At 31.4% G+C, this 14,583-nt stretch overlaps 1 protein-coding gene across 3 annotated transcripts; it reads left to right on the top strand.

Moving 5' to 3' along the window:
• Positions 1–4,667: 4,667 nt before the first annotated feature.
• Positions 4,668–12,725, top strand: LUG (transcriptional corepressor LEUNIG). 3 transcript variants are annotated; one of them, XM_088107100.1, is made up of 18 exons: positions 4,668–4,898; positions 5,257–5,354; positions 5,461–5,570; positions 6,349–6,687; positions 6,784–6,872; positions 7,154–7,232; positions 7,315–7,390; positions 7,600–7,649; positions 7,766–8,077; positions 8,219–8,425; positions 9,238–9,483; positions 9,597–9,714; positions 10,144–10,253; positions 10,430–10,579; positions 11,330–11,485; positions 11,716–11,832; positions 12,161–12,367; positions 12,452–12,725. In XM_088107100.1, exons 1-18 carry the CDS (start codon positions 4,867–4,869, stop codon positions 12,593–12,595), a joined length of 2,640 nt encoding a protein of 879 aa, XP_087963226.1. In that variant the 5' UTR covers positions 4,668–4,866; the 3' UTR covers positions 12,596–12,725. The 3 variants fall into 3 exon arrangements, with proteins under 3 accessions (XP_087963226.1, XP_087963225.1, XP_087963224.1); XM_088107099.1 differs by having other exon boundaries at positions 9,570–9,714; XM_088107098.1 differs by lacking the exons at positions 4,668–4,898; positions 5,257–5,354; positions 5,461–5,570; ... (7 more) ...; positions 9,238–9,483; positions 9,597–9,714 and adding an exon at positions 9,767–9,786.
• The last annotated feature ends 1,858 nt before the right edge of the window (positions 12,726–14,583 follow it).

Genomic DNA, 14,583 nt, shown 5'->3' with positions numbered 1-14,583 from the left:
TTTATTTTAGAATAAATTTGAGTAGGTTGTAGGTAGCTTAGTGTAGTGTAGCAGTGGTTGGAGATTGATGAAAGTAGTTGCAGGCATATGTTAGCAAAGCATAGGTTGGCATGACATGGCATGCAGAGGTAAGGTAGTACTGATGAAATCAGGTCTGAATCGAGGCCAAAACTGATGCTGTGGACGCAAACCAAAGCCATGCCAATTTTCATTCATCTATCTATTCCCATGCAAACATACACACAAATTCTCTCTTCCTCTGCATGTAACGGGGCCCACGTGTACATACACCTAACACACCCTTTTCAATATTCTGTCAGTTTATACTGTTTTGTAATAATACATCTTTTTGTTCTTCACTCCCAGTGTGCATACATGCCAAACCCACCACTGTTGCATTCTGTTTTCGGCAGTGATGACCTGATCATCATACACCATATGAGGTCATACTTAATCCAGGGGTCCCCTACCTACCTCACTCCATGTATATATATATATATATATCAAGAGAATTACTTCTCTATGATTCAGATTCTGTGGGGTCACTTTATCTCAGAAGCATGTTGTTTTTGTTGCAGTAGCTTATTGGGTAAAGCAGGTTTACAGCAAAGAGAGAGACGTTTCACAATGCCCACCCTTTTGTTGCTTCCATCTCTAGCTCACTCACACATCTCTGTCTCTGCCAAAGTACTTACAGAGAACGCTTCACGAATGCAACTCACGTTTACGACAAAGAGTGTTTTTTTATAGCTCTTTTGTCCATTTTTCTAATGTGTGACATGCACCTACAAGATTGCCTTCAAGGCCTTCTTGCAAACCAAATATGAAAACATTCATCAATTCAGCATACGCAGGCCATGTTTCATCGTCAGATCCTCAACATGATCTTCATACTATATCAATGTCACATATAACCTCCAAAAATGTAGATAGCAAAACATTTTTCTCAATACATGCGAAATAACGTATAGTTTGGAATCCCACACCGCACAAAAGTAAGAAAATTTGGGTTTATGTCTTTTATATAAATTTATTCACAAATTGGGTGGTTTGAAAAAAATTTCCCTTGTAACTTACAAAGACTAACATTGCATAAAACTTCTAGGAAAATATCTTAAAGAACAATTTTTTTTCCTATGATTGGTCTCAAATGTATAAACTAATAAAATAAGGACACTGTTATAAAAAAATTATTAAAAAAATTGTTAAAATATCATTATCCAAACTTTTATATTGTGTGCTACATGGAGCATATGTAAAGGTATATTATTGTTTTTAAAATTTTCAACCATAAAACCATTAAAAGAGTTGTGCTGATTAATCTATCTTGGTTTTTTTATCTTTTGATAAATTTATAGTTATTTGAATAATATGAAAAGGATGTATAATTTGAATAATGTATTTTGTGGACCATTGTTTTCTCTTATATAATAAATTAGAATACATGTTAGGAGAGATTTAATAGTTTTGTATTATTTTCTTTTTAATACATATTTTATATATCGGTTTCATAATAGTTAAATGTTTCTGTTAGTATTTTTTTTATCTCAAAATTAAATTTTAATGTTTTTAAAATATCCATAATTAAATATAACTTTATGTTATAATTATAAAAATATTTATCTTGTACAGATGTTAAAGTAGTAAATTTTTTTAAATAATTAGAAAATTTCTCAGTTTTTTTTTAAATATTGAATATTTAATAAGTTTTACTACTTAATTTTTTCTTTTAAAAAAAATTATTGTTTGCTGGAAGAGTAATAAAATACAAATTAGAGCAGCGGCCATAAAAGTGTTGTTGTGAAAGAAAAGTAAGCTTTGCCGAAGGCCCAGCCCAAAATTTAAAGTGTCCAGTTTACTTCTTCTGTTAATTGGATGACTTAATGGTTTTATAGTTCGTTTGATTATAAAAAAAAATTGAGATATTTTGGGTTTAGAGAAATGTTAAAAAATAAAATAGAGATCTATTTTTCTTTTTACCTATTTCTACTATAGTTCTATTGCTATTATTTTTATATTCTTTCATTACTAAACACGTTTCATTTTTATTTTAGCACCTTTTTCTACAGTATTTATTTCTCTGTTTTCTTAACTAATAAAACAATAAAGTTAAAAGTTAAAAAAAAAACTTAAATATATTTTAGATCTATTTAGTCACTGCATCTAATTTTGGTTAAGGACTGAATTGTACTTAAATATTTGAAAAATATATATTCTTATTAAAACTGAGTACCTGAAAGAGAATAAATTTTGGTTAAGGACTAATCTATATATAAATTAACCATGTAAATTGTCGGTCCAATATTAGTCCATAAAACGGTGTACCTGAAAGAGATATAAAATATTGCAAATAGAGATATAAAATATGAAACAAAAACATAAAAATGTTAACACGTAATTAACAATATTTAATTGTGTTTATTATTTAATATGATGGGTTTAAAGTTAAAGATCGTCCAAACTATTTTTTATGTAAACTAAAAAAACATAGAAATATCATAAGTATAATAATAAGATGAGTAATTAAATTTTAAGGGAAAGATAAGTAATTTTTTTTTTTTCAAAACTATTACTTTTGGCGCATAGAATTTGAAGTTGACGTTATAAAAGAGAATGAGGGAGTATAAAAAAATTTAAATAAAAAATAAGATAATTTCAAATAGATGAAGAGTAAAATATAGAAAAAAATTTAATTTATTATTAATAGTTTAGTTTTATTTTTAATCATTTATCGTTAATACAGGAGAAAATAAGAAAAATAAATAGATATAAATATGATGAAGTCTTTAATCAATCAATCAAATACATATCCAAACGAAACTTCCAGACTTATTATGTAACTCATTATGTAGCATCATTATCTTGAAGTTATAAATCTAAAGTAACTTTTATTTTTTCGTTTCTTTAAAGGAAAAAAAAGAAAAAATTGAACCGGGTTTTGCAAAATCTCTACTACTACAATCCAGAATTGGAGCCAAATTAGATAGTAAAAAGTCATTCCTTCGTCCATCTTTTGGCAGTATTCAACTTTTGTACACTAAAAGGACGTTTTTTTATTGTGTGTGGTGCATATATAATTCTAATACCATGTTGAAAACGTGACCTAGGAAAGAGATTAAAATATTAAATAAAATATTTGAGTAAAATAAACCAAAACTATAATTAATTATCTCTCTTCCAATCACCAAACTATTTAGAAAAGCTAAAGGAAATTTAATAAATGATTTATTTTTTACACAATTTAAATATAATTTAATTTATATTTTCCGTCGATTTCCGTGTATCTGATTTTGGTAAGAACCCTATCTCATTTGTGAAAAAGCATGATGGGCAAGTTGTCACAGATTCTGCTTTATTTTTGATTAATTTTTAAGGTTTTATAAATGTGGATAAATATGATATTTTAATAGCACCGTCTCAATCTGTAATAATTAACAATGATACAGTTGTCTCTCTTTTTCTTTATGCGTGGAAAACGCATAAATTTAAAAACAAATTATACATGATTATCTTGTTCCGATAAAATGCAAGAAAATTGTAAATAATTAATTTAAATCATGTAATTACAGATAAACCCTGAAATTATTTTACTTAAATTTAATATTAATTTTTTTTGTTATGATTAATATATCGGTTACTTTATTTTATTAACTATATTAGATAAGCTGTAACATTATTATGCACAGGCGTTTGACTTTTTTAATTACTATGACTATTGTATTTCATATCTTAATTACCACAGAACATAAAATACAGTCCAATATTAAAATACATTTAAATTTACAGACAATAATAAAATACAGTCCAATTCCTAGCCCCTGTGATAATTTAAATAAATCTACATATTAAATGCTTGCATTTTTCAAAAAATATTAATTAAAATGATTTGTATTAGATATTTTTAAAGCTGAAATAATATAAAAAATTATTATTCAATAACTTTAAGTAACAATTATCATCTGTACCACTGTATAGATAGTACATAATCATATTTTGTAACATATAAGTTTTTTTTATAAGAAGAATATTGTGAGAGATGTTAGGTTTAATAAAGATAGAAGCTTTAATATCATATGCTGTTATTACTTGTCTTTTCTTATTTTAAAGTTTTGAATATAAATTGTTTTATTTAAAAATATAAAACTAATATAAATATTATATTTTAACTTTGTAAAATAAAATAGAATAAAAAAAAGTACTTAGAGACAAATGCAACAACGTGTCTGTTTTTTCTACTATATAATAATTTCAATTAAGTGCATTCGGTTCAAAATGTAATTATTTATTAGAATTTTTTATCCGAGTGAAGGAAAATATACAATAATAAATAAATAATTAATTAATTGTGCACTGTTATCTAAAATAAAATAGTTTGTATAACTTCACTTAAGTTTTATATTTATTTCCAAATTTCTTTAGTGAATGTTTTAGTCCTTTATTACTTGTTTATTAGACAAACTTTAATCTTACCGTGAATATTTTATTTTCTTCTATAAGTATTTCATCCAATCCAACCAGAATTATTCATTCCTAATTGGAGAAATAATAATAATAATAATAGAATACATAATTATCCTTATTTAATTAAAAATTTAAATTTATTAAATGTTCAATAAATATAAAATTCCAAAAGTCTACAGGTATTTTGTTCTTTGTTTGGATTTTCTTCTTCTTTGCTACTCTTTTGCCTCCTCTTTCTCTACCTGTCTATCTATTGTTGAACTCTTCAAATTCTTGTCCTATGCTTCTCACTTAGCTCTATCAACAAAATTCAACTCTTTCTTTACTTCCTCTGCTTCTCACAGCTTCCAACTCACTCCTCAACATATTCCCATCTCTACTCTCTCACCTTGTGCTTCTACAACCATGTCTCAGACTAACTGGGAAGCTGACAAGATGTAATTTTCTTTTTATGTTCCTCTCCTTTTATCATTTTGCAACATGAATTTTGTGCTTCCTGCTTAATTCTTCATTTTGGGTTCTGGGTTTCTCTCAAGAACTGAACTTGTGTATTGTACAAGTCTTATAAAGTTCCAATTTTTCGTTCTGGGTCTCTTAGGGTTTGTAGTTTTCAGCAAGTTTTATGGGGGAAGTTGTTGGTTTTGGGTGCTAAAATTGATTTTTTTTTTTTGCGGTGGGTGACATGATTGTGTTGGGTGTTTTTTGATGTGGTGAATGTGAATTTGAGATAGTGAAATCTTTGATTATCGCTGTTCATTTGGCTAATGTTGTCTTTGTTGCACTTTGAGGTTTCAGGTTAGATGTTTACATCCATGATTATCTTGTCAAGAGGGATTTGAAGGCTTCTGCTCAGGCTTTTCAAGCTGAAGGGAAAGTATCCTCGGACCCTGTTGGTGAGATGTCTCAAAACTCTACTCTTTCTTCAGATAAAGAAGTTTAACTGTGCTATTTTTCATTTCTCTACTTCCATGCTTATGGGATGACAATGTGGGGTTGCAGCTATTGATGCCCCGGGAGGCTTTCTGTTCGAGTGGTGGTCGGTTTTCTGGGATATATTTATTGCTAGGACCAACGAGAAACACTCAGAGGTTGCTGCATCTTATATTGAGGTCGGTTGAGAACAATTTCCATTGGTTTCACAGTAGGGTGAGGGTACTAAAAATTGAGAAAAAAAAGCAGTATTGTAACATATTCATATTTTTAGTTGAATGTTATTGTCAGTTGAAGAAGTTGCAATGGTATTTCATAAAGGAAGTTTATGCATTCAATTAGGTTCAACTTGCTAACTATTGTAATTACACCTCTTAATGAATGACTGATTTGGTTTGCTGTTCCTTACTTCCTGCATACAGTTTAAAGTATACTGTATGAGGAACGTTAGGAACCTTTCTTTAGAGTCAATGTTTGTTGAATCATATTTTTTTGAATTTGTTTATTGTTTAGTTCTAGGTTGATATTCTAGCAATATGATTTAATACTTCGTTCTGTTGTCTGCGTCTGTTTATTTGTGAACTTAATGAGCCTCATGGTAAGTGAGGTGTTCTGACATGTGATAAACTCACTTACTTGGCCTGATTAATTATATTCTGATTTGTGTTGAGAGCTTACATTTTCTTTTCATTTCAAGACTCCTTTCAATATTTAATGAATTGGTTCAATCAAATGCTTTGTTAGAAATTATTGACTATTGTTATAGCTGAGTTGAGTTATAAGAACCCAAATATTCAGTTTGGGCAACTAATTTATGTTTCCGTAGCTAATAATGTATATCCACACTGTCCTCATGAAATGATGTATTGGAATCTGCAATTCTATTTAAGAGTTTCTAAGTTAATAGAAAATATTAGTCCTGCTTTAAGTTAATGGTCTGTGAAACCTTCTTTGCAGACACAATTAATAAAGGCAAGGGAGCAACAACAGCAGCAACAACAGCAACCACAATCCCAGCAGTCACAGCATCAACAACAGCAGCAACAACATATGCAGATGCAACATCTCCTCTTGCAGAGAGCACAACAACAGCAGCAACAACAACAACAGCAATCACAACAACAACAGCCTCAACCACAACAACAACAAAGCAGGGATAGGGCTCACCTTTTAAATGGTAGTTCAAATGGATTAGTCGGAAACCCTGGAACTGCAAATGCACTAGCAACAAAGATGTATGAGGAAAGATTAAAACTTCCCCTTCAAAGGGACTCTTTAGATGATGCAGCACTGAAGGTTGGGAGATGCTTTGGGTATCTAATCTAAATATAAGATAAAAATGCTGTTTCTATAATGTGAATGTTCATACCTTTCTTTTCATATATTATACAGCAAAGATTTGGTGAGAACATGGGCCAACTTTTGGACCCAAATCATGCATCGATATTGAAGTCAGCTGCAGCCCCTGGCCAACCTTCTGGGTATCATATTTAAATTTATCTTTTAGTGCTTATTATTTCAAGTCTTTTTGGAGACAGAAGGTAGTTTGTTCTTGATTAGTCTCTGTAGCATAGATTATTTAAGTTTGATCTGATTCTGTGAGTTGAAGCTTACTTTGTTCACGCAAAACAAAATATTGATCCTTTTACTTTTTAGTTTTCTGGACAGTCTGCATGTGCTTTTGAAGAATCAATGTTCATATATTCCCTGTTAAAAAAGTTATGGGTCTTGACTTTGCTTGTACCAAATTTCTTGATTTCAGGCAAGTTTTGCATGGTGCTGCTGGGGGGATGTCTCCACAAGTTCAAGCACGTACTCAGCAATTACCTGGGTCTACTCTGGTACAAATTTGTTCTTAGAGGACCTCATTAATTCGTATATTTCTTATAAGCTGTTTTCCCCTGACTTACCTCGTGGAATCAGGATATAAAAGGCGAGATTAGTCCTGTTTTAACTCCCAGAGCTGCTGGTCCTGAAGGATCATTGATGGGAATGCCTGGTATTTTCCCTTTTTTTTTTCCTGCTGTAACTAATTTGTGATATTTTGGAACCGTTTTGCTGCAAATTGACAGAATTTTAGTTGCTTTCCCTGTGCAATTTATTCATGGTTGGCTGAGGATATTTCATGATTTAGTGATAGTTTCTTTATGATTCTTTTATACTATTCATGCACATAAAAGGAGTAAACAAGATATTTTCTGGTGACAGGATCAAATCAAGGTAGCAATAATTTGACTTTGAGAGGGTGGCCACTCACTGTGAGTAATCTGTTTAATTTGTTTTTATGTGAATTAATATTACTTATCCTGGTGAAGGCATATTATGTCCTGTTGAATGTGATATCATATTCACAATAACATTTATCCTTTATTAGGGTTTGGAGCAGCTGCGCAATGGGCTAATCCAGCAACAAAAACCTTTCATGCAGGCTCCGCAGCCTTTTCATCAAATCCAAATGTTGACACCACAGCATCAGCAACAGCTTATGCTAGCACAACAAAATTTGGCGTCACCATCTGCCACTGAAGAAAGTAGAAGACTAAGAATGCTTTTGAATAATAGGGGTATTGGTCTAAACAAGGATGGTCTTTCAAATCCTGTTGGTGATGTGGTATCTAATGTCGGATCCCCTCTTCAAGGTGGTGGCCCTCCTTTTCCTCGTGGAGATACAGATATGCTAATGAAGGTGTTTGTTCTATTTTAACTTGTTTACCATCTTCAGTATGGTTCTTGTATATTTCATGAAACTGTTTAATTTAGATATTTTGTATATTTACCACAAGTTTCATGGTTTGCATCCACTGTAAGTTTTTATTTTTATGTTTAGGTGAAACTGGCTCAGCTACAGCAGCAACATCAACAACAATCAAGTACCAATGCACAGCAGCAGCAGCAGCTTCAACAACACGCTCTTTCAAACCAGCAATCCCAGACTTCTAATCATAGCATGCACCAGCAAGATAAAGTAGGGGGAGGTGGTGGCAGTGTCACTGTGGATGGTGGCATGTCAAACTCATTTAGAGGAAATGACCAGGTCAGTCCTTTCTAGTAGTTGGTACGCATACTTGTTCAAGCTGTACCTGTTTCTTGAGGTCCTAATTTCTTATGGAATAATTGGGCAATGTGCAATATTTCTTCTGATGTATAAAGGAGTGATAATTTTTTACTCATTAAATGTCTAACGGATTTCTGAAGTACACAATTGGTTTATTTTGCCAAGTATGTTGCAATAGTCACTTAGTTAGTTTATGTAAATTGTGAGATCTGATATCCAATTTTATGATTAAATATATCATCCTCTTTTCCGCTTGCTATTTGCATGTTGTCCTTATTGTTGGTGTTATATATTTTGCTGTTATTATGTTTTTATAATTACAACAGATTTTGTTTTTAAGTTAGTGGTTGTGAAATTGAGAATTTATATGGTGGCAAGCTATTTTGATTAAGGCATTAAATTTCAGTGTTACAAAATTTGATATCCAAAATGTCAAGATTTCCTGAACACTGTAGTTGGAAAAATGATTTTACTTCTGTTCTTTGAATTGATTTCTTCTGGACATAGATATGATGATCTGTTTACATAAACGTCAACAGAAGTGAGTGGCTATTTATTTCCTGCATTAGCAATGTAGAAATCCCAACATCAACTACTACTTTGTTTCTTTGAAACTGTTAACTATATATATACAACAAATGGCCATGCCTTGCAATGAGATTTTGACAATTATTTTGTAGTAAAATCACATGATTATAAATTTCTGTCCCTGAATTTGACAGACCTGATTTTTGTACCATACAAAGAGTTGTAAATAGGTTCCTAACATGATTATTTGAATGCACATTCAGGTTTCAAAAAGCCAAATTGGGAGAAAGAGAAAGCAGCCTGGATCATCGTCAGGTCCTGCTAATAGTACAGGCACAGCAAATACGACAGGTCCGTCGCCAAGTTCAGCACCCTCAACTCCCTCAACTCATACGCCTGGAGATGTGATATCGATGCCTGCCTTGCCCAATAGTGGTAGTTCTTCAAAGCCTCTAATGATGTTTGGTACTGATGGTACTGGAGCCCTTACATCACCTTCTAACCAGTTGGTGAGTGCCTTTTCTCTGTGGTTAAATTGATGGAAGGAATTATGGAATTCCTTGCATGTAGACTCATTGCCATTCCATTTTGGCAGTGGGATGATAAAGATCTTGAATTGCAGGCTGATGTGGATCGCTTTGTGGAGGATGGATCACTAGATGAAAATGTTGAGTCTTTTTTGTCCCAGGATGATACAGACCCTAGAGATACTGTTGGCCGTTGTATGGATGTAAGCAAAGGTGCAGTAAACACCATTTTACATTGATCAATAAATATTCTGGCATCATCCTTGCAAAAGAGTTTCTCAAAGTGTATGTCTGAATTTCCCTCACTTCAATGTGAAAATTTGCAGTCTTTTCTTTGTATAGTGTAGATAATGTGTAATTTTGTGGTAAAATACAGTGAAGTACAATTTTTAAATACCAATTCAAATTTCTTGGTGCCTCAATATTCTTTACAATATTTATGATGAATGTGTGCAGTTCCTTTTTTGATTGATGAATAAAAAATTGTTGGTTATATAATTAAAAGGGGCTTGCTTTGTTATCTTATATATGTGCATCTTATGATTGCTACTACTTGCTCTTTAATTCCTTGACGTGCATAAGCATAAAGAGGAAATGACATACAAATCAGACACTAAGGGCATGCATTTGTTCTATTGTCAGGCTTCACATTTACTGATGTAAATTCTGTACGGGCAAGCACAAGTAAAGTTGCCTGTTGCCATTTCTCATCTGATGGGAAATTACTTGCAAGTGGTGGGCATGACAAAAAGGTTAGTGGAAGCATTGGTGTTGATAATGATATCTATTTCAGTACTTGCTTTGTTCAATCAACTTCCTGAAATAAGCAGTGATCTTGAATTGAAAAACAAAATCAAGTATTTTTCCTTTTATTATGTTTTGATATTGAATTGTATGGCCTTTAACTCCTGTTTGCCTTGTACCGCAGGCTGTTTTATGGTACACGGATTCTCTTAAACAAAAAGCTACTCTTGAAGAACATTCATCTTTGATTACTGATGTTCGGTTCAGTCCAAGCATGCCTCGTCTTGCTACTTCTTCATTTGACAGAACTGTCAGGGTTTGGGATGTTGACAATGTTAGTTGACTTGTTTCCTGTTTTACTATAGTTTGCAACTCATAGAGAAATTGTTTCTATATATTTTAGTGGGTTTGAAGTAACTTGACCACAATGCACATGACAATATTAATTGCCTCGACTTGAAGTGTGGCACACAGCAAAGTTAAAGGGACTTGTAGATAATCACTTTAACTGAAAATCTGTGCTTAGTGAGATAGATGATGAATTTATAAACAAGTACACAACTATTAACCAACCGAGTTTTCAGCTTAAAATGTATTCTGCTCAAGATATGTTATCTTAGTGCTGTTTTGTAGATGTTCTTTGACGTGGTTTTACTATTCTGTATTGAAAGGCTTTTGTACGGAAGTGCTATATTTATTTGTTTGCAGTGAAGATGAATAATGTGGTGCAGTAGTGCTTAAGAAGCCTTAGGAATTCTTATTGCTGGTAATAGTATTCAGTGTTTCTAACAAATAGTTATAGAGATTGTATTGGGTTCAATATGAATATTGAATTTGACCATGATTTCTAATGTTCTAAATGTTTTGTGCTTTAGTTTTTTGCTGTTAAATCAATGTTTCTCCTATGGAGTTGTAGGATTGGTAGAAGGTTTCCTTCTACTGGATTTTGACGTGAACATTGGGACTATCTATTTTCTGGGATGTTAATGATTGCATTCTCAGATAATTTGTTTGCCCTTGTCTTGAACTAGAAGTAGAAGAATTTTGTGCAATTCTTTTAGCTGAATATATAATTACCATGCAGCCTGGTTATTCTCTACGCACCTTCACGGGACATTCTTCAACTGTTATGTCACTAGATTTTCATCCAAATAAGGATGACCTCATCTGCTCATGTGACGGCGAATGTGAGATACGATACTGGAGCATAAACAATGGCAGTTGTGCTAGAGTCTGGAAGGTAGAAAATGTTATTCATTCATACTTTAAATTCATTTCTCGGCGAACCACAAAGTAGGTCCAACCCTTCGCTGGGTCATGCATAATATATGCTCTGTAGCACTCTGCTGCCCCTTTTTTGATAAAAGAACCTCATTTTTGTAGCTTGCTAACTTACAATTTCTTGCTCATTCATTTCAGCAATGATACATTCATTTTCAGTTTGCTAACTTACAATTTCTTGCTCATTAGGGTGGCACCACCCAGATTAGATTTCAGCCTCGTCTAGGGAGGTACCTTGCTGCAGCAGCAGAGAATACTGTGTCTATATTTGATGTGGAGACACAAGTGTGTCGATATTCATTAAAGGTTGGTTTGCATACCTTTTTTTTTTCTTTTCAGGTTTTTGCAGTAGGCATAGAGTAAATTCTTTCAACTAGAGATTCCTGTTTTACTGGAATCAGAGTCCTTTTCTTCTGGTTATTATTAGAAATTCAGAGGCAGGCTTAATTAATAATACATAAATTTTAGTAGAGGGACAGTATTGTGCAGGAGATGTCCTTGTGGTAACCTGAAAACTTTCTGTTAACTGTATGATCTGAGACGATTGTGTACTACAATGTATGGTTTATTATAACCCAAGATTATCCCATCACCAATTAATTATCTTTATTGGAATGTTGCACTATGATTGTAGGGACACACAAAAACGGTGGACTGTGTGTGTTGGGATCCTTCTGGGGAGTTGCTAGCATCTGTGAGTGAGGACTCTGTGAAGGTGTGGTCTCTTGGATCCGGGAGTGAAGGGGAATGTGTTCATGAACTTAGCTGTAATGGCAGCAAGTTTCATGCATGTGTTTTCCACCCAACATACCCTTCACTGCTGGCCATTGGCTGTTATCAGGCAAGTCTCGTTCTCATTCTGTTTTTATTTCTCTTCCTTCTTCTTTCTTTATGCAGTGTTGTAAAATAATAAAATGTTGTGCAGTCATTGGAGCTGTGGAACATGAGCGAGAACAAGACAATGACTCTGCCTGCTCATGATGGTCTTATTACTGCTTTGGCTGTTTCAACTGTAAATGGTTTGATTGCTTCTACCAGTCATGACAAGTTCCTCAAGCTCTGGAAGTGACCATATTCTCCTCTTAGTTACTATGTTTCCCTTCTCTGCTTCAGCCATTTTTATTTTCTATGCATCTTTAGCTACTAACTTCTCTCTAATGTAACATTGTCTTCCATTAAATATCTATACTTGGATTCAATCCCTTTTCTTTCTTTTTCTCTTCCTAATACTTTTTTTCACCACCCTTCTCGATACATCTTTTCCCTCTCCAAACTCGTTTTGAATGTTGTCAATTACCGATTATGGCAGTTGCCGGCTGGAGAATTCTGACAAAACGTCATTCTACCACGGTCATGGCCGAAAGTGCATGGCAGTGAAAACCCTAAAAAGGAAAGAAGGGTTTCAATTGTCTGAGTCCAAAATGTTGAGATCACTTCAAGAAAAAAAGTTTGGGCCATCTAACCCAATCCAAACAACTCAAGGCTTAAAATCCGAAATTGGAAAAAATGTTTTTTTTCTTTCCAATTGCACTCATGTTATTCCTTATTTTACCTTTTTTTTTTCCATTTGCACTCATGTTTTTTCTTATTTTACCTCCACATTTTTAAAAGTTTCTATTAAGGTTGCGGTCTTGGAGGAATGTGTTTGAAATTTCATATTACGACATTGATATCAAGTTATAGTGTGTAAGTAGGGGTTAACTTATTTTACAAAATCATTTTAGGGGGGGTAAGTTAATTTTAAATTATATATTATTTGTATTGTATATTTATTTATTTAAATTCTATTTTGTTTTAAATATATATTTATTTAAAAACGTTTTATCCAAAATTATGTGTACATGGTGTTTGTTTACATTATTTTGAAATCAACAGCTTGAAACGTGTTTTTCTCTCTTTATGATTATTCATTTTGAAATATCCAACTGTCGCACTACAAGTTATCTGAGTTTTTTTTTAAATACATTTTGGGTAGTACTTTTTGAAATGTGTTGCAATCTGAAAGGTATTTTTTTTTATTTGGAAGAATGTTGTGGGGTGTATAAAGAAAATAAAAATACAGGATGTTGTATTTTGGCCTCTAGTTTATGTGTTTTGAATTTCTATTATCTATTAATATTTCATGTCTAAACAACTTAGATCCTTATGAAAATGTTACTTATCTTTTTTAAGGCAATTTTGTAGAGACCAATAAGTAACTTCAGGAGGGACTAAACATAAAACGAGTATATTACACGAAGAAAAATTATATATTGTTTTTTATTTTATAAGGATTAAATCAATAATTTTAAAATTGTGAGCAATGACAAACAAATTTATCGGAAGAAATAAATTCAAAGTTTACTCATTTCATAGAAGTTTAAAATATATTTCATCTTATTTTTGAATTATTCAAATTGAAATATTATTTATGACTAGTTGTATTGAAATTTAAGTTTTATAGTTATGTATTTGATTTAAAATGATCTCTAATTACAATCTGTGATAATAAATATTAATATATTACACTATACAATAGAAATTAATTTAATTTGTGTATATATTTTATATTTTTTTACTCTTTAGTTATACTGTAATTTTTTTTGAATAATATAAATTATTACAGTATAGTAAAAGAAAAAGAAAACAGTGAATATACATATTCACTTATTACAAATAGTAACATCTAATTTAAATACTTTACAATAAAAATAATACGGAGACGTATAATATGAATTAATAAATAAAATATATAAATATCATTGGTTTTTAACTAATACTTTATAAGATATTTTATGAGCAATAGTAATTAAAAATACAATTTTTTGACATTTAATTAAATTTAAAATAATTCACAATAATTTATTTACATAGGTGGATAAATTAACAAAACAAAACATATACAATGATAACTTTTTTCTTTTTTTACTGTAAAATACATTTCTGTAAACAATAATAAATAAAGTCAAATTTTAATATATATATATATATATATATATATATATATATATATATATATATATATATATATATATATATATATATATATATATATATATATATATATATATATATATA

This window comes from Vigna umbellata, chromosome 2, assembly GCF_029865625.1.
Source record: "Vigna umbellata cultivar VRB3 chromosome 2, Vumbellata_1.0, whole genome shotgun sequence".
NCBI lineage: Eukaryota > Viridiplantae > Streptophyta > Magnoliopsida > Fabales > Fabaceae > Vigna > Vigna umbellata.
Note: the sequence above shows the minus strand (reverse complement) of the source record. Positions and strands in the feature narration are given on the sequence as shown.

What these genes read in the sequence shown, in the direction of transcription:
- LUG (XM_088107099.1), top strand. Translation starts at nt 4,867, where the DNA reads ATGTCTCAGACTAACTGGGAAGCTGACAAGAT. An exon ending in ATACAGATATGCTAATGAAG is followed by an intron (nt 8,078 to 8,218) that starts GTGTTTGTTCTA and finishes TTTTATGTTTAG; the next exon opens with GTGAAACTGGCTCAGCTACA. An exon ending in GTTGTGCTAGAGTCTGGAAG is followed by an intron (nt 11,486 to 11,715) that starts GTAGAAAATGTT and finishes CTTGCTCATTAG; the next exon opens with GGTGGCACCACCCAGATTAG.